This window comes from Rhopilema esculentum, chromosome 8, assembly GCF_057945365.1.
Source record: "Rhopilema esculentum isolate cy_ngs chromosome 8, ASM5794536v1, whole genome shotgun sequence".
NCBI classification, from domain to species: Eukaryota; Metazoa; Cnidaria; class Scyphozoa; order Rhizostomeae; family Rhizostomatidae; genus Rhopilema; species Rhopilema esculentum.
This window is the reverse complement of record NC_142822.1, coordinates 10,500,710-10,518,941: the sequence shown is the minus strand read 5'-3', so window position 1 is coordinate 10,518,941 and position 18,232 is coordinate 10,500,710. Positions and strand designations below refer to the sequence as shown.

Genomic DNA, 18,232 nt, shown 5'->3' with positions numbered 1-18,232 from the left:
TATTTGATATTTTTCTTAATTTGTTATTGCATAGAACTGTTGCTTCAAGTTTCTGCACTATACGTTATTGGATAACCCGCAACTGCAAGCAACGTGCACAGCCAGGTGTACACGGTGCTAAGGAAGTCAACCAGTTTACTCTTGACAAAGAGATAAAACAATAGAGGAGGCGAAGACGCCAGACCATTCTATTGAAAGACTTTGGTTCAACTTAGACCTATCTTGTCTATGATTGGCCGAGCGCAATACGAATTTTTGAGCTTTCTGAAGTTTTGGACCTTGTAATTCAAAAATTCTCGAAACATTGTATCAAGGATTCTTTTATATTCGCTGAGTTCATGCAAAACTTGAACCTCACAAACGAAACATCTTTCATGTGTTCTTTTGACATTAGCAGTCTTTTCGCAAATGTTCCTTTGAGTGAGACCATCAAAATATGCGCCGATGTTTTGTGCCGGAGCGAGCTTCGGATGAAATATTTATTGAACTGATGGAGACTGCGATATGTTCAATTGAATGTAGCTTTAACAATAAAATTTACCAACAAAAGGTTAGCGTCGCTATGGGTATACTTTTCTAAAACGCCTTATGGCCTCCACCCAGCCGTACAGTTTACATTTGAAAAGAAAGAAAATAACTCTTGCCATTTCTATATGTTTTGGTTGGAAAGTTTGGCACTGGATTTCTTACCAGCGTCAACCATACACATACATTTTCGGGGTTATACATTCGATGGAGTTCGTTTTGCTAAAAACAAAGAAAAATCAACCTCATCAAAAAGCTTATTCATAGGGCACTGGTGATTTGTTCCAAGTCAAAAATCGACTCGGAACTTGAACAACTAAATAAGATTTTTCTGGAGAACGGCTATCCAGAGGATGTCATTTCAGTTCACATTAAGGAGAAAATAGCAAATTTCTCGTCTGACGTAAAATTTGGTCCTCAGAAGTGCCCGGTCTATCTAAAACTGCCCTGGATCGGTGACAGTTCCTTGCGTATAGTTTTCAGTACGAAAAAGGCCCTTCCATCCAATCAAAAAGCTTACATTCCTACCATCCAAAAGAGCTCCGTCATCTATGAGTTTACATGCTAGCATGATTCTTGCTACGTAGGACGCAAAACCCAAAGATTGGAGAATTGAATAAAACAACATGTTCCGTCTAGAATTAGAAGAAAAACTCATAACTCATCCACAAAGAAAACAGCCAGCCCGGTCTCGCAGATCTAAAACTACAACTAAAACATGCGATTCTGCTATCGGGCAGCATTCACTGGAAAACCCAGATTGTGCAAAAAACTATTTTAACAACTTGTGTTGTTAATAAAGTAACAGTCTCGAAGGACAAATTATTAAAGAGCGTAGTCAATAGCAAGAGACGTACGTCGTGTTATTATTTTATTCCAAAACAACTAACTACTTCTAAATAAACACAGCGGTATATACAAGCAGCGAAGCGTAGCATGAAAAACACAGCGGGAACAAAAGCTTAGATGTTATCACTACACTATAATGGCGACATGTTTCGGGTTACTGGTAAAGCCCGAATGTGAGCACTGATGTGAGTCACTGAAACAGAAAAATGGCGAGAGCAGGGAGGAAAATTAAGGAAGAAATTTTTTCCTGGGCTGAGCAAGAAATTGAGCTGTTGCTAGAGACCGTGAGATCGCATGCAGCGAGTTCTCAATTCGAGGGGAAAGAATTGAAGAGAATATCTTGAAAAACGATCAATGAGGCGGCTACTTATCTGAAAAATGTGTGCAAGACCAATAACTTTGGTAAAGAAAAATTTTTCTCTATCAGCAAACATCTTTTTTTCTTGATAATGAAACCACAGTTTGTTGAAAAACGCGCCAAATATGGGGTTGAGGCCACAGGGATCGTAACTGAGGTTGCGGAGCATGTTGATACCGGATTCGAGCTCTACTTTTGCATCCATCTTGTTGATACTCTGCACTGTCCAATCTCCTGGTATTCTCCTTATTCAGTGTCCATGACTCTGACCCGTACAATAACACATTCCACTCCAAAATTTTAACCATTCTCTTATTCAACCGTGTACTGAATTTCTTCGTTAACAGTTTTCTTCTCGAATTAAAGGCAACCTTTGCTAGCGCAATCCGTGATCTTATCACTGTACTGCTATAGCCGTTGCTTGTCAAAATGCTTCCAAGTTATTTGAATCCTTTAACTTGATCCAGATCTTTACCATTTAGCTTGATCGTTACATCATCTTTGCCGCTTTTGTTGATCATCATCACTTTCGTTTTCTTTATGTTGATTTGCATTCCAAACTCTTCAACAACTGCATTCAGACTGTCAATTATTTTTCTGTAACCCTTTTTCTGAATCTGCTACCATCGCCTGGTCATCCGCAAATCTCACTGCATTTACCAGCTGACCGCCGACCTTAACTCTCTCTTCACAATTCTCTAAGGTTCTGTTCATTACTTCCGCAAATATATCGAAAAGAGAGGGTGACATCAACAGAGGGGATGATCCACAACTGGGTATATATATTTCCTAGCGTAGAGTTTTCGATCTATGTTCTGACGTTTTATACTCTGAAGAGTGTCAGAAGAAAAGCTTTAGTATGCTCAAATGTTTTCAAAGCCATTTTTAAGTTTTGTACCACCAAAAGATTGTTTGAATATTCAGGTTCAGAACCTCCCAACTTTTAAGAATATTTTAAAAAATATTGCTCAGCCTCGTCTCGCATTTTTGGTCTCGCATTTTTGTGTCTCGCATTTTTGGTCTCGCATTTTTGTGTCTCGCATTTTTGGTCTCGCATTTTTGTGTCTCGCTTTTCAATAGTTGCCTGTTTTGCAATGTTTCTGCAACAGAGAATTGTATGACTGTGTTAAACAATAGATTTTCCTGTTGCGTGTCAGTGATGTTCCTCTTGTTAATCTGTAATCCGTTGCCATGCCATTTCTCATTAGTTGCCATCACTTGTTGTCAGCGTCCTATTGTCTCTTGGTCATGTGTTACTCATTATATTGCCATGCTGTTTTATGTTGAGGCAGTCGTTAGTTAAAGCCGTCAAGGAAAGTCGTTATATTGAGTCGTAGTGTAAAGCCGAGAAGTGAAGTCGTGTCGAAGCCGTTCCGTTTTATGAAGTTACAGTTAACCGTTAAATTCAGTACAGTGTACCCGCCGAACATTATTGCCGCCGACGAATATTGCTTGTTGTATTAAATTGCTGAACTATTGCTTGTGGTTTTTATCGCTGATTATTCATATGTTCTGGTTCTTGTTGGAATCAACTGTTGTTTCTTTTGTACTGGACTAACCAGGGCAACTGTAAAATAGTGTCGTTTTACATTGGTGCCGTGACCCGGGACAGGCTGGTAAATTTTATCAATTAAATCATGGATAGCCTGGACACAACATTTTCGACCTATTGGCATGAGGATTTAAAGCAGGAGATTGTTGGTGCGATTCGTCATGAAGTTGCTGAGTCATCAATGCAGACGCAAAATATAAAATACGTTCTCGGTAATTTCCGAACATTAAACGGGCTTCCGATTTGTTTTTATTGCAAAAGAGTCGGACATGTCAAGAAATACTGCAGAAAGCGTCAGAGTATTTTCGAATCAAATAGAAAGGACTATCAACTCTTGCCAGAAAAGTATCAGCTCCCTCGTAACAGTAGCCTGGTTATTGAAGACCACTTAGCTGCTGCCACAAACTCACAGAAAACAGAACACGGAGAAGATCAAGGTCTAAATCAGGACGATGACTGTGTTTTGAACGTTTTGCAGTGCTGTATGAGACTAAGAAATATCGCTGACGAATTTCTAAAGAGTTTGGAGACACAAAGGCTGCATCTAATTGAAAATGGAACAGAATTTGATATGAGCGAGGCTCCAATAGTTAGAGAAGCCTTGCTGACGGTTGTCAATAAGATTAGTGTCGCAAACAAAATTCTTGTACAGCCCTCTCAAAGATCCGTGAAAATGAAAACAGATGTGGTTTCAAACTCCTATGGACCCATGATGCTACTTCCACCAACTCGAACAGGACTTGCCTGTGGTGCAGAGAAAACTCCGCCTGAGAACTGGTTTACTTAGCGTATTAAAGGTTAAAGAACAGTAACATTGATATCTGGGTATTGTTCATGTTCTGTTTTGTGTTGTTTTATCATTTGTTGTTGATTTGATTTGTGTTGCTCTCTTTTGAAAATTCAAGCCAGGAGGCTTGTCTTGCAAGGAGGGAGCAATGTTAAACAATAGATTGTCCTGTTGCGTGTCAGTGATGTTCCTCTTGTTAATCTGTAATCCGTTGCCATGCCATTTCTCATTAGTTGCCATCACTTGTATATTCTGGTTCTTGTTGGAATCAACTGTTGTTTCCTTTGTACTGGACTAACCAGGGCAACTGTAAAATAGTGTCGTTTTACAACTGACATATCTCCTAGTTTTTTTTCAAATTGCGTGGTTTCTATTCAAGAGCGGGCGATACTCCCCTGAAATCATATCAAATTTGAAAAAGTAAGAATATCTTAAGAATATGTTTAAGCTCAATTCTTATTAAAAAGAATAGTGTCAGCAAAGAAGATTTTCTGATTGATAGCATCAGCAAAATTTATGGCTGGCGAAACAGGAGGGGGGGGGGGGGGGGTTGTGGTTGTTGATGGGTCATGGCTTCCCCACTTTTCTGCAGAGCAAGAACACTTTTTAAGCAATAGAGGAAGGAAATGTTTAAGTAGCTGTACCTAGTTATCCCTTAAATATGCCTTTAGCTTTAGCTTGGCTTAGCTTTAGCTTTAACTTTACCAGAGAAGACATATTTAAAATTGAATACGGGAATTTGACTGAAGCGGTTGGTCATTGTCCAAGTTGTACAACAAGTAACAGCTTGGCTTAGGAAATAGATCTGGAGAAGTTTCATTTTTTCTATGGCCTAAGCTTGGCTCACAAGGTATATTTATTAAACAAAAAAATTCTCAAAAGAATACAAAGCACCTTAATTCCGAAAAATTTAGGATCAGATGTTGTCAAATAATATCCCTACTTTCCAAAAATGCTTACTTTATTCTTAACTGAAAGTTCTTCTGTGATGTTTCAGTGTTAATGTTTTTATTTAACCGTGTTTTTTTTACTTTTCTCCTCCATCTCATTTTGGATACTTTTAAATCTAAAAAAGAGTTTCATTACGAGCTATATTATAAAAGTTATTTTAAAACTTTGCAAAACTTTTCTCTTTCAAGTCAACATCACAATAGACGCAACTATGGGACACATTGATTGAAGAAATAATTAAAATATCATAACTCTAAAATTGTTCTTGTCGCCAACCATGGTGACCATTCCTAAGGACTGTCGAGACTTTGATATTTTGGCCCCTCCAATTTTGAATACGTTTCGCCGGCCCTGAAATATGATTGTTTTTTTTTCAAATTTTTAATGGCATTTTTTTCATTGAATCTATCAGTATCATTTATCTCTTTGACCAGCATGGTAGACAACCTCTTTTCGAGTTTTTGCTATACGAGGTCAGATCTTTGGCGCGAAAGCGAAGATCTGATTGAAAATGGCCTAACACGGTTATGCTTTGGTTTTGATGAAATTTTTGGAATATTTTGACGTTTCATATGACAGAGGTGTGTATTTTTCTATAAAATTTTACTTATAAAATAGAGTGTAATTTGTTCTTGGTAAAAGATTTCGACTTTTGTCTTCAACTGAAATGCTGTACTTTTAAATTTTTTGTGGCTGATTTCGTCATTTTTCTCGGTGGTTAGTTTGTTATGAAAAATTGGTTGTTGGCAATTCCAATTAGGAAGCAAGCGTGATGTTTGTCTGGTTGTTCCAAGAAATTTTCAAGCTATAATGATGGATGCTAGAGAAGCAAACATTTTAAATGATGCACGAACTTACATACATACACATACATACATCATATTTGTCAAAGCAGGTTAACTAAAAGTGGCAACAAAAGTTTTGATCTGAACCTGCTACGCTACATATTATAATTAGTCTATAGTTAAGCAAATAGTTCTAAAAATGAATTAAAAATGATACTCATGTTTATTATCAATATAGTAGTATCAAAAGGCGATGTTAAAATTGAAGATTAACGATATAAAAACTTTAGAAGTATAAGAAATCAACGGATTTAGAAGTGATTTGTGATGCTTCCTTTTTAAAACTAACTGGTAAGATTTATTCCTTATTGTCAATAAGAATTGTTCCTCATTCTCTTTTAGTTTCCTCGTAATTAAACTTAAATTTTTTATTGCATGAATTTCTGATTTTAGGTTGTTCCATAATAACAGCCAAACCTAATTTAACCAGAATTTAAACAGAATACACACATTCTGAACTTATATATGAAAAAACGAGATAACTCAATGGCCATTATGTTTTTTGGTATGTTTTTGTCTCTTGGCAAGAGTTAGCGGCTTTGAATGACATGTGTTTCTAGTGAGGTATCGATATGAAATGCATGATTCTTTTGGCCCTTTCACGTTGCTTTTAATCAAGATCTGGATATAAATTGCCCATTTTAGTCATTATTTGATGTTTATTCCTGAGATAATGTATATACTCAATTATGTGTCAGGGGAAATCTATTTACCCTAAAAGCTCTTTTAAACCTTGAGGGGGGGGGCTCATTTATTTTTTAAGTCATAGAGGGGGGCTTAAAAGAGAGGGGCATTTATAAGATAGAAGGATTATCAATAATTCAAGTTTAAAACATTATAAAAATGACCCACTTAATGTGCACGTTCTTTTTGTTTGACATCAGGGTCTAAATATAGGGGGAATAGAGAATAGAGAAGGGAGGGGCCTATTGTAAATTTTTACTTGATAGGGAGAGGCTTAACAGAGCGGTGGGCCTAAAAGAGAGGGGGCTTTATAGAGCTTTCTAACCAATTAATCTGTGAAGCCCAAATGGGTACACATTAATGAGGTTCTCACCACCAAACTTGCAAACCTGGAAAGTTTAGACATGAAACTAAAACTGGAAAGTTTTTTGGAGCTCTTCAACTAGAGTTGGTGGTTATTGGGACTAAATAACCTGAATATGCTGTTTGAATGATCAGTCCTGTGCAACTAAAAAAATACACTGCAAAGGAATGATAATAAACCATTATAATAGATTAACAGATTAACTTTTTACCTGTCGAATTAAAACTTTCTAAAACAAACATTCATAAAAAATATAAAAAGAGAAAAATTGATTGACTTTTAAATGTTGTCTCAATGCTGATTTAATTGAATTCAGACTGTTATGGTTTTTATGCTCTGGTGGCAACATGTTCCACTTAGTAACTGTTCTTGCGTAAAAAGAAATTTTTAGCTTTTTAACTTTGGCAGTAAAGGAATAATGTTCTTTGATATTCTTTCTGCTTTTCCCATTTCATAACATACAGGGCCGCCAAGATGTTTTGGAGGCCCTGGGCAAATTTAAAAGACAAGGCCCACTGCCAGTGGAGTGAGGAGAACATTTTTACAACCACGTCCTTCAGATTAGCTGAAAATGCATTTCAGAAAATTACTTGCCAACATTTCTTGCAATCGTTGAAAACTTTTTACTATTTTTAGACATTATTTTGATATGCATCGTTAATTACATTCTTAAAACAAAATTTATTACTTTGCAAGGTCCCCTAGATCTCAAAGCCCTGGGGCAATTTGCCCCTCTTGCTTCCCTTATGTCGGCCCTGATAACATATGATAATATATGCCATTGTAGATAATTTTTTGGAGTATAATTGATGTAAAAAACTAGTATACAGAATAACTATCCTTGGAATCTATTTCAGTGTTTCCAATGTTATATGCACTAAGTAGTGCCTATTGTTTAATAAAGTTAAGAGTGAACACTCTAATAAATTTTTTTCTTAGATTTGGAACTCCGATTTGATAGTATGAAATGTGTATTGCTTGGTAGACAACAAAATGAGTGAAATTCAAAGGTAAGAATCATTTAGCGTTTGATTTAGAAAATATTTCATATATTATAATATATGCTAATAATACGGATCTTAATAAGAGTCATATGGGTTTTGTATAGTACTGGAGTTTCTAAGACTTAATATTTAACAGAACCAATCAACTCAATGGAGTAAAGTACTTTCATCCTCTAAGGAAGAAACCACAGCCCCCCCCCCCTTTGGCCACTATTGTTGTGTTGAATTCAAAAATGGTGCATGATGGTAACATTAGCATAACAATCAATCCCTTTCCCCCATTCAATGGTAAAAGTGTTAGACCACAGATATATTTACATTAAATTAAGGAGTAGTTGGGTGCAAAATCTCAACATTGCTTGTAAAGTATTGTAGCTCTGGGCTGGCGGTTCATATCATTCAACCTTCTTGTAAGTTAAAGGAATTGGGTCATGGTAAATAGACCTATTCTATAGGAGGTCCTTTGGTTTTGGCATGATCGCTGCATTTCATGTGATAAAGGCATCCATTGTTGACAACTTGCTATTGATTGCAACTGTTTTGTTAATCAGTATGAAGTTCATGTTAACAGTTCCAAGTCAACCAATAGCATTGAGGCACGAAAGTCATGACTCAGCAGAGTTAGGTAGCACATTGCGTATACCCCTGCCTTTTATCATGACTCAATGCCTTTAAGGATCTTTTTTGCAATGTCTCTTTTCTTACTTTTTGCAATTTGTAAGCACCCTCTGCATTTTTTAAGAAATATTTTGGAAAATCATGGTGGTGAACCAAAGATGTGGAGATTTCACAATAAATTATGTTTTAAAGGAACTTCCAGAGATCTCCTTTCTGGCTTTACTGTTTTTGAAAAATACCTGAAAAGGTCATTATTTTTTCTGAATCTTTCATTGCAGTCAAAGCTTGTATCATTTCTTTGACTGCTGAGAAATTCTCTGATTGCAGAGAACCCTTCTATGTTGTCTTCTGTCAGTTGCATAGGGGTTGTATTTAATATAAACTGAAATTTCTTATCTTTTCAGTCACAATTTGCAATGTAGAATATTTTGTTGACATAGGTCAGAGTTGGATTCTGTCCAGGATGCAAACAAGAGATTAACTAGAAAGCTGAAGCAGCTCCTGCAAAAGAAAAGGACTCTGAGGTAATTCTTTGTTATAATCTCCACTGCAACCATTGATGAACCACTGCAAATTTTATACAAGACAAAGTAAAGCGATTTTAATATGATTGAAACATGGTTTTGAACCTTGGCAACTCCAAATACTAGCAATGTCATATTTAGTGTTTTCTTTAAATGCAATATTTTCTGTTTTTCGTGATTGCCAATGAAGATACGCTTGCAAGATCTTTTCAAGAATCAAATGCCAATAATGAAATGATAGATAATACTTCCCAGCTCAATCATCACTTCAATATACCACACTAACTGAATCTTCTCAATGCTTCAACAGTTCAGTCCTCGAAGGCTTGCTTGAAACATCTTTGCAACTCGACTCACAATTACAAGATGTTAAAGATTTGTACACTGGCATTAGCAATCAGTCAATAGGAAAAACAGAAGAGGTAACTGACAACAGAAATGATGGATTGTATTCGAATAATATATGATCATAATTATCAGAGATTCATAGTTTGTTTAAAGGCGCTTGCGCAACCGGCATGCTTTGCGATTGTAATTCCAAAACTGGCCTAAGATCATGTTGGACGCTAAATATCATAACCTATTTGGTGCTCACTAATCATTCATAAGTTTAAGCAATCATTTGATTTTGATTGCCCCAATCACTTATTATTGATTGTTCTAATTGCTTTGGTGCCAAATTGAACTTTTTATGTCGTACTTGATGAAGATACAATACACAGTCAATTTCTCCAGACAACTGCCGCTAGGCATGCCAGTTGCGCAAGAGCTTTTAAATCATTGTATTTTCTGTGTGGGTCGACAAATGTGATAAAACTGACTTATCCCCATGCTTCTATTGGTTTTTAGCAGTTTACAGTAAGTTCTCAAATGAAATAAGCTGCAGAGGGTCATGCTGTTTACATCGTTTTTAACAACTTCTGTGACTTGGCTACCAAACCAATAGATAAATGAGCACATTCATAATATAGACCATCAAATCTATCTATTTGATAAGTCTGAGAATGCCCCAGCCAGCAAAGTATCAAGCAGACATTTCAATTTGCTTGCCAGTATTAATTCACCATAAAAGGAGCTGAATCATAATTTTCATTCTGCAGACTGATGATGGCCTTGATACCGATGAAATCTACATATTTTGAAAATATGCCTATTAATGCAGATTAATATTACAAGCATATATCAGTCGCAAAAAATAGTTTGACGGGTCACCTAATACAGTATCAGGCCTAAAGTAAACAGTTTCAGTAAGGTATTTAGTTTCTATTCAACTTCTGGAATCAGCTCTTTAACAGGCTTCATCTTTTTCCCGCTCCAATTTTTTTACCCCCCCCCCCCCCACCTCTTTCTTTTTAATTTTCCAAATGAAATACGTCGCTAGGGGATTAATAGAGCTATTAAGGTATGTGAATTGCTAAACACTGGTAATATTTACGACAGTGACAGACGCTAAATTACGCGGCAAATTTCCTACTGTCTTCATTTTTTTCTTTTTATCGTCAAGCTATACCTCTCGATTTCCGTATCATGGGAATATATCAATTTGCGTATTCTACATGTGACCTGGCATAAATCATGCACAATGTAAGTGAAATCAGCATTTAATTGACCCTTGCAACAACCTTAAATTGTCTCCTAAATAAGATCCTAATTCATACTCCCGTAGATGGTAAAGAAACTTGAGCAATTGAATCAAAGAATTTACACAACTGTTGCAGTTCATGGGGAAACTCCAGATCACGGTCAGTTATGATTATTATTATGTTGATTTAATGGTTACATTTCTTACTTTCAGTATTTCATTCATTGTATCATTTACATTAAGCACAGGAAACTCCCTAATCATTCTGTTTAGGATCCAAGTCTTATAAAAGCGTCGTTAATTATCACTCAGTTTATCTTCTACTTATCAATATTACGTGTCATTATCTACCCTTTTTTCCATAAGAACCAGATAATTTTTTCCAAGGGGTCGATGTTCACATATTTTTGGATAATTTAAAGTTCGTTTGTTCTCAATATTGTTGTTATTTCGATATTAATTTTCCCCAACTACATCCTATTAATTGTTTCTAAGACATTTTGCAAAACATTTCCAATGATGCTGTGAATTTGCTATTAAAATCTGCTCTGTTTTGCTAACATAAAAGAAAATTACCAAAGCATGCAGCAAAATAATGCATATTACAATTTTAAGAAATGATGGGAGCAAACAAGTCTTGTTAGGAAGAATATGAAAGTGATCTGCAAAATATTGCAAAATTATGCATCCGGGAAAGATTTTTTTAAAGTTATGTTAACCGTAAGAGTTCCTGAGAGTAGGAAAAACGATTAAAAATTATTTAAAAATTGATCGAAGTAAGCAGAATATCAGTGTTCCAATTTGATCCCATTGATTTCACAAAAAAAATATTGTCTGAGAATTTACTGTCAAGAGCTGTTAATCGAAATACAGGAAAACAAATTTAGGCCCAAGTCATTTATTTTGATAAGCCAATGCACTTATTGATGCTCGTAAAGATCAAGGAAGGTCACAAAATCAACTTACTTTTTTCTGAATTTTGCCATTTTTCTAAATTCTCAATTATTATGTTGTTGTTATAAGTCTGTTTCGTTTTGAAATGATTTTCGGGTCTTATCTTTTCAGAGGCTGAATTGTTTCCATCGAGGGTCTCTCCTGAAGAGTATTTTCAAGAAGAAGAAAAATTTACAAGCTCTCTCACCAATTACACCAGGAGACAGTTTTTTGAGGTAACCCACTGGCTAATATTCTATCCTCAAAGAAACCTTGTTTCACCTTATATCAACTGCAGTTCATGCCCCAGAACTTATTCTTTCCTTTGCGTCCCTAAAGCTTAAAAAAAATGGAAGACTCCCGTCAAATACCTCATGAAAAAAACAAAAAAAATGTTCTTCCTGACTGCCTTCTAGGCCATTTGTTGCAATTCGGTAGTATTCGATTTACTTTTGCATTTAAAGTTCGAGTATTTTAATCTTAAGTGAACATTTCCCTTCAAAAGTTTGAATTTCCTTACAAATAACTGTTTTGGTATCTTCCTTGAGTAAGAGGATTCGTCTTTTGAATATTGCTAACTCTTCTCTATATTTGTTTTGTTTGACGTACGTTCTCAGTTGTTACCTCAACACGTTTACAAGTCCATCGATCTCAACTTGCACAAATCAAGGACTTGTCGGTTAAATGATCAGTTTATCTGCTTTTGTTTCTCCAAACCCCTTCCGCTTTCCTTAACTGTCATTCTTTATTGTTAATTTCTTCTCTATAGGGAATAGCAGATATGGCTGGCACTAAAGACAACCTCCGCTACGAAATACTAGAAGTCAGCAAGCCAGAACTGTTTCTTATTAAAGGTATTTCTTTGTCTTGAAGTGACACACATCTTGAGGTAGCAAGCCAGTATGTTTATTCAATGATAATTTCAGTGAAATTTTCCATGAAGTCGGTATTATTCTTCTGAATCCCAGGGCAGGTCGACCTGATGAGCTACTGCATTTATCTTTATTCATTGGCTAACGCAAAAATTCTGTCCACATTCAAGTTTGCCGTAGAAACCCTTGCAATACATTATGAACGTGGTTATACGCTTTTAAAAGTATTTCATTATTACGAAATAATTTCTTAGTTAATATGCGTTTGTATTGAAAAAAGTCAAGACGCTCAATAAAACGAGTCAACTTAAGTCAAGTCAAGTTATAAAGGCATTTGACACAGGTTGACCAATCAAATTGCGCATAGAGAGAAACACGTGAACAGTTTCCATCTTTCTGAAAATCGGTGAAATCCTAGCGCAGCGCGCAGCGGTTTCACGTGAGCAGCTTCCAATTCCTTTCTTGTGCGCGTGCTCTGATCATTTTGCCCAAAGGTATTTTTGGATTCGCTGTACTTATGCATGTCAAATTCCTTTAAGGTTTCGAAAAATAATTTCATTAGAGTGATACCTATTGAAAAGAAATCGATTTAAAGAATAATGTTACCTGATCGAGGCTAGCCTCTTTGTCATGTATGTGAGCCATGTCTGTGAAATTATGATGTGTTATTTCTTTCTTAATGTATGTTCTTTCATTCCAAGGGGAATCCGATGAAACTCTTCAGTCCAAATGCAAGGAGTTGAAAAGACTTCAATCTGTGTGAGTGAAAACATTGCAACCTTTTGAATTGTCAAAAACATAACAATTTTACAATATGAATTAAACGCTTTTGCAGAGGACACCTGAACATCTTTGTTTTGTAAATATCAAGTAACATGCTAATGGAGATTAAGGAAACTAACGAATGGCTTTGAAAATCTTAGAAATTTGCAATATGGATGTCAAAGTCATTAGAAATCATTTAAAAACGCTTTGGTTTAAGTTTTTCCCTAAATACAGAAGTTACCAAGATAACTAAAAATGTTATTTTCGGTCAAATTGGATTATTTCGTTATGAAAATCGAATGTCCTTAATTACCCTAATGATGTCAGTTGAGTATTAAGGATTTAAGCCAAAGTTGTTTGCAATTATCATCGAAGACAATTTAGTGGTCAATAGAGATTAATCATAACGAGCGATTGCCTCAGTTTTGATTCACTGGCAATATCTTTGAAACAAGTTGTCTTATTTCAAAGAACGAAATGTTATGGCAGTGATGCAGTTCTATTAAAACAAGATGCAGGCTGTTAGTAAAAGGGGCCTATCCCCTCCCTTGGTGGCGCTAGCTCTACAGCCCTGTGTCATAGCCAACTCACATGGGCGGCATATGCAGCAGAGTAAAAATGGAAGAGGAGAGAAAAGTTTAATGACAACGCAGCTGTTTGCTTACTATTTGGTGCATTCTTTTTTACAAGCGTTAAAGTAAATCCAAATTTTTACAAACAAGTTTTCATATAGTTTGGAGTCCTGAAATCTAATTCCCTGATAATGAGACAAGCAGAGGAAAGTTATACAAAATATGTCAACTGCAACATTGAGTTTTAGAGAGTACAGATTTGCTTGATAATGAGGCCCGCCCGTAGCACTTTATGTTGCTTATTATTAATCGTTTTAAAAAATGTCTTATATTCCATCATTAATTTGTTCTTTAGATATGTGAACAGTCAGACCATCAATTTAGGGAGTCTTTGCAAGCTCCGGCGGCTTCAAGCTTGTCTTTACAAAACTGAAGATATTATGTCGAAAATTTCTTCACAGCCTTCTTCCCTGGACGTTGAAGCATTGAGGTATTTACAATCAAGCGCTGTTTTTCTTCTCAGTTTTAAATTGTATTTCCTTTATGTAATATGATACTTATCAATCAATTTTTCTGAAATATATATTTGTGTTTTGTAGAGAAATCACTGAACTTGTTGTACTTTTTTCTGCCCTTATTGTAGATCTCAATTTAATTTTATATCATGAAGGTATTTTCTGTCTTAAAATTCCTTCCAGCTCAGATATTGCTCATCTTCATAAAAAGTGCGAAGAAGGCAAGCGTGAATTGCGAAGGCTTTTTGAAGAGAATCTGACGTCATTGGTTAAAGAAATGAGTGAATTTCAAACTGCCAAGGTCGTCAGCGGCAATTTCGATCTTAAAATTGCTAGACAGGATTATTTCATTTCAAAGCAAGATGCGGTATAACGACATTTTGTTCATTTTTATTGTTTAGTTCATAATTTCTTGAAATTGCAACTCAATTTGCCCTCAAGGTTGCGTAGATGGTGTTACAAAAAGATAGAATTTATACTCTGAATTGGAGTGAGGGTGGCGCTAGTGTTTGTGCAACGGAAGCATGCTACCAGGCATAGGTTAAGGAATTCCTCGATAAACTGTATCCTGGAATGTAGTAATCAAAATTCAGAGATTTGATCCGCTGAACTGATCGAAAATATTTCCATATCTTGCCATTATAAGGTTTTTACTCTTTAGATATAAATGCAAAGCTTTAAATAGAATCTTTATTTTTAATGCTTCATAAGTAGCATATGAAAATCTGTCATATGGTGTTCAATGCCTAATCCCGAATCATCAAGCAACTGAATAAGCAGCTAGAAAATATGCCTCTCTGCTTCTTAATTTCATATTTTTATCTTCAAGGTTATTGAAGAGCTGTTGCTACAAAATTCTCGTTATGAATTTTTATCGATGTTATACGAAATGGAGGCCAAATCTCATAGAGAGACCTATCATTTGCTCTCTACTGCCAAAAGTATTTTGAATAACGACCGTGATGCTCTCGGAAAGAGGCTTGTATCTTTTTCAGATGATTTTCAAATTAACATGACTTTGTTTATTATATTGCCGTTGATTTCTACATCAACGTAAACTTTTTAATTGATTATAATCATGAAATGGTTTTCTTCAAGCTTTTCTTCCCAGTGCTGGTTTTTTGCCTTAACAAATGAGCAGGAACTGATGCAGGATCACGTGCAAAAGAAGCCGTTGAGAGAGACTATCGATTCACGTGACTATTACATGCAGAATCTGTTTAAACTCTTTGGTGTGTATTATTACCAAATTCACATTTGCGTTGTGCCATTTTCGAAGAACACGAAGTTTGTTATTGCTGTTAACAAATAAAAACCAGTTGTGGCCAGTAAAACCTTCTTAAAATACCAACTAGCCAAGTGTCATGTTTATTGTTGTTGACAAATTTGAAGTACCACAAAGAGCCTTGTCTGTGCCCTCTTTTGTTGTACTTACTTAAGTGGGCTTCACTTGCTCCTGGAGGACAGTGAGTAGATGTAATCTAAGCTGACAAGGATATTCTGAAGTTTATTGTCATCTGGATAAGCTATAGACGTTCCTATGAAGGACCTATGTGAAATCTACGTTAGTTTTGCTTTGAAAAATGAAACATGCTATTTTATTGAGATATACTCTGTAATATTGATAATCATCCATATTATTTCAGCACCTGTCTCCCAAATATCCTTTTTCTTCTTTACATGTTTGCCATGTTATCTTTAGAAACAAACGCCGAAGAGTTAGAGAAAAGGCCATTCATTACTTACGCTATGCTAGAAGACAAGTTTAATAATGCATTAGCTAGAACCAAAGACCAAGCATTCAACTTCAATGCTGATCCAGAAACTGAACCTTTGGATGTTGTGTAAGTTGGATTTTTTCCTGCATAAATACTGCGAAATTTAGAAATAGCACGAAAGTTTTCTGCTTCTACAAGATTCATTAAAGAATTCGCACGAAACTTGATAGACACGTTGTGCCTAAACGTTATTGATTAATGCAACTGCGTCCATAAGGAATCAACATCTTTATACTCAATAATTTTCTTTTAATATTTTGAGATCTTAAGGTTTTGGCAATCTTTAGAAGAATGGGTATAGTTGCTCCTCCATGTCCACTTGGTTGTCTCGTGCTTGATCCTTGATTCTTGGAATGTTGCCGGCAGCCTTAGAAATTTTGTACTAAGAATAAATATTAGAGGATCTGCTGAAATAAAGGAGCCCTAGGGGAAAGGAGCCCTAGGAAAAAGAAGCCCTAGGGGAAAGGAGCCCTAGGAAAAAGAAGCCCTAGGGGAAAGGAGCCCTAGGGTAAAGGAGCCAAGAATAAGCACTGAATATATACATATGTAATGGTGCCTCTCGTATCAAAACGATGCGCCTCATTCTTGCGATTACTGTTTACCCTTAACAAGTCAGCGTCTTTTTGCAGAAAGCGGCAATTAGAAGATTGCACGTCACTGCTCTTTGGAAACGAGGCGAGCAGAGGAATTGAAGACACACAACAGGTGCATGTCGTTTTAAGAACGTTCCTTGCTTTGATTTAGAATGGCTTGAGGGTTTTAAGGTGAAAGAGTGCTGCCACTACGAATTCAAGGTGTGAGGGTGCTGCATTTTGAAAGAAAATGTGGATTCAGATAATCATAGAAGAGCAAGCAAGTTAAAAATACTGTTTACCGGTCTGTCATGAAGTGCTCGAAGCCTTATAGGCAGAGCTGTACACGCTGTTTTATGTATAGAACATAACTTGAGTTTCGGCGATCGCAGTAAGCGTGAAACTCGGGAGTAGCAACTAGAAACCATCCTGTTTTGTACACTAAATAGCGTAAGAACAAGCAAATATCTCTGGCTGGAACGTTAGTCATTGAAATGTATCAAATGCAACCTCTCAAAGCTTCACCTTTTACGAGCTAAGCCCCCTAAGAAGATCTGTACTTAGAGAAAATGCCTGTTAGAGAAGACATTTGTCCTGGGCCAACAGCCTTGAAAGGCAGGATGGCGTGTTCCTTTCCTCGCCGACTTAAGCTTCCTCTGTATTGTAACTAAGCACCTTTTTGCTGCTGGGTGGAGGTAAGAGGCGAGGCAAAAAGTCTATTTATCAAAATACTTAAAGTAATTATTGTATCATGTTTCATTAAAAGAAGATATAATTTAATGTAGGTTGAAAACGTAGCAGATCAATGTAGATCAAGACCAGTGTTGCTGGTCGCTGACGCGAGTCCTGGTTGTGTTGCTGTCTTACATTTTCTGTCACTGTTTTTTCTCATATCCGGTTCTACACTCAAATAATAACAAAATACGCGAGATATCTCTCACTCGTGTGAAATAGTAATTTGTATTTACTGTTTTTGACAGGAGATGTTCGAGAAGATATCCAAAATTGACGATGTTCTTAAAACGATTGAGAAATCGGTCAAAAGTGCAATATCAGAAATTGACGGCAAGAAAAAGGTTCGTTAAACGCACGATGAATTTGCTACATTTAGGTATCTGCTTCCCTTAGATTTCATTTCTTTCATTCTTAATAAACTTTGACAATAAATCATTAAATAAACAAATATTTTTTCTTTGTCAACAGATTCTGGCTGCTGACTCTTTGAAAGCCCTGGAAAGAACGCTGTTCACAAACTTTTTCAATGACCCAAGCAGACTGAAAAGGATCGTCTCAGAACTCAGAACGAGGGCTGAAGCCATATCAACTTGATTGGACCTTTTTAATTTAGTCAGGACGCCATTGTGTTTTTTCTTATTAATTATTTCAATTAGGCCGATTTTATTTTGTTTTGTTTATCGGAAAACAAACTTGGCTTGACAATGTTGTTAGGGATGAACATGAATTAATGTTTCTGAAGAATTTGAAAACAGAAAACAGAGCATACTTGAAATCTACTTGAATAAACTTGAAATCAAGGCTATCGTTAGCTGTTGTGCTCAGGGAGTGTCTAGGTCCCGTATGC

At 36.0% G+C, this 18,232-nt stretch overlaps 1 protein-coding gene across 2 annotated transcripts; it reads left to right on the top strand.

Moving 5' to 3' along the window:
* The first annotated feature begins 5,260 nt into the window (after positions 1-5,260).
* LOC135694692 (HAUS augmin-like complex subunit 3) lies at positions 5,261-18,155 on the top strand. 2 transcript variants are annotated; one of them, XM_065213523.2, is made up of 16 exons: positions 5,261-5,603; positions 7,855-7,925; positions 8,978-9,061; positions 9,372-9,483; positions 10,728-10,803; positions 11,709-11,812; positions 12,346-12,430; positions 13,150-13,207; positions 14,141-14,275; positions 14,484-14,667; positions 15,130-15,282; positions 15,442-15,532; positions 16,003-16,144; positions 16,708-16,783; positions 17,631-17,726; positions 17,854-18,155. In XM_065213523.2, exons 2-16 carry the CDS (start codon positions 7,909-7,911, stop codon positions 17,977-17,979), a joined length of 1,539 nt encoding a protein of 512 aa, XP_065069595.2. In that variant the 5' UTR covers positions 5,261-5,603; positions 7,855-7,908; the 3' UTR covers positions 17,980-18,155. The 2 variants fall into 2 exon arrangements, with proteins under 2 accessions (XP_065069595.2, XP_065069597.2); XM_065213525.2 differs by lacking the exons at positions 5,261-5,603; positions 7,855-7,925 and adding an exon at positions 8,144-8,544.
* Positions 18,156-18,232: the final 77 nt, after the last annotated feature.

Excerpts from the sequence above, each read along its gene's own strand:
- LOC135694692 (XM_065213523.2), top strand. Across the intron at positions 16,145-16,707 it reads ACTGAACCTTTGGATGTTGT|AAAGCGGCAATTAGAAGATT; the intron begins GTAAGTTGGATT and ends GTCTTTTTGCAG. Across the intron at positions 16,784-17,630 it reads GAATTGAAGACACACAACAG|GAGATGTTCGAGAAGATATC; the intron begins GTGCATGTCGTT and ends TGTTTTTGACAG.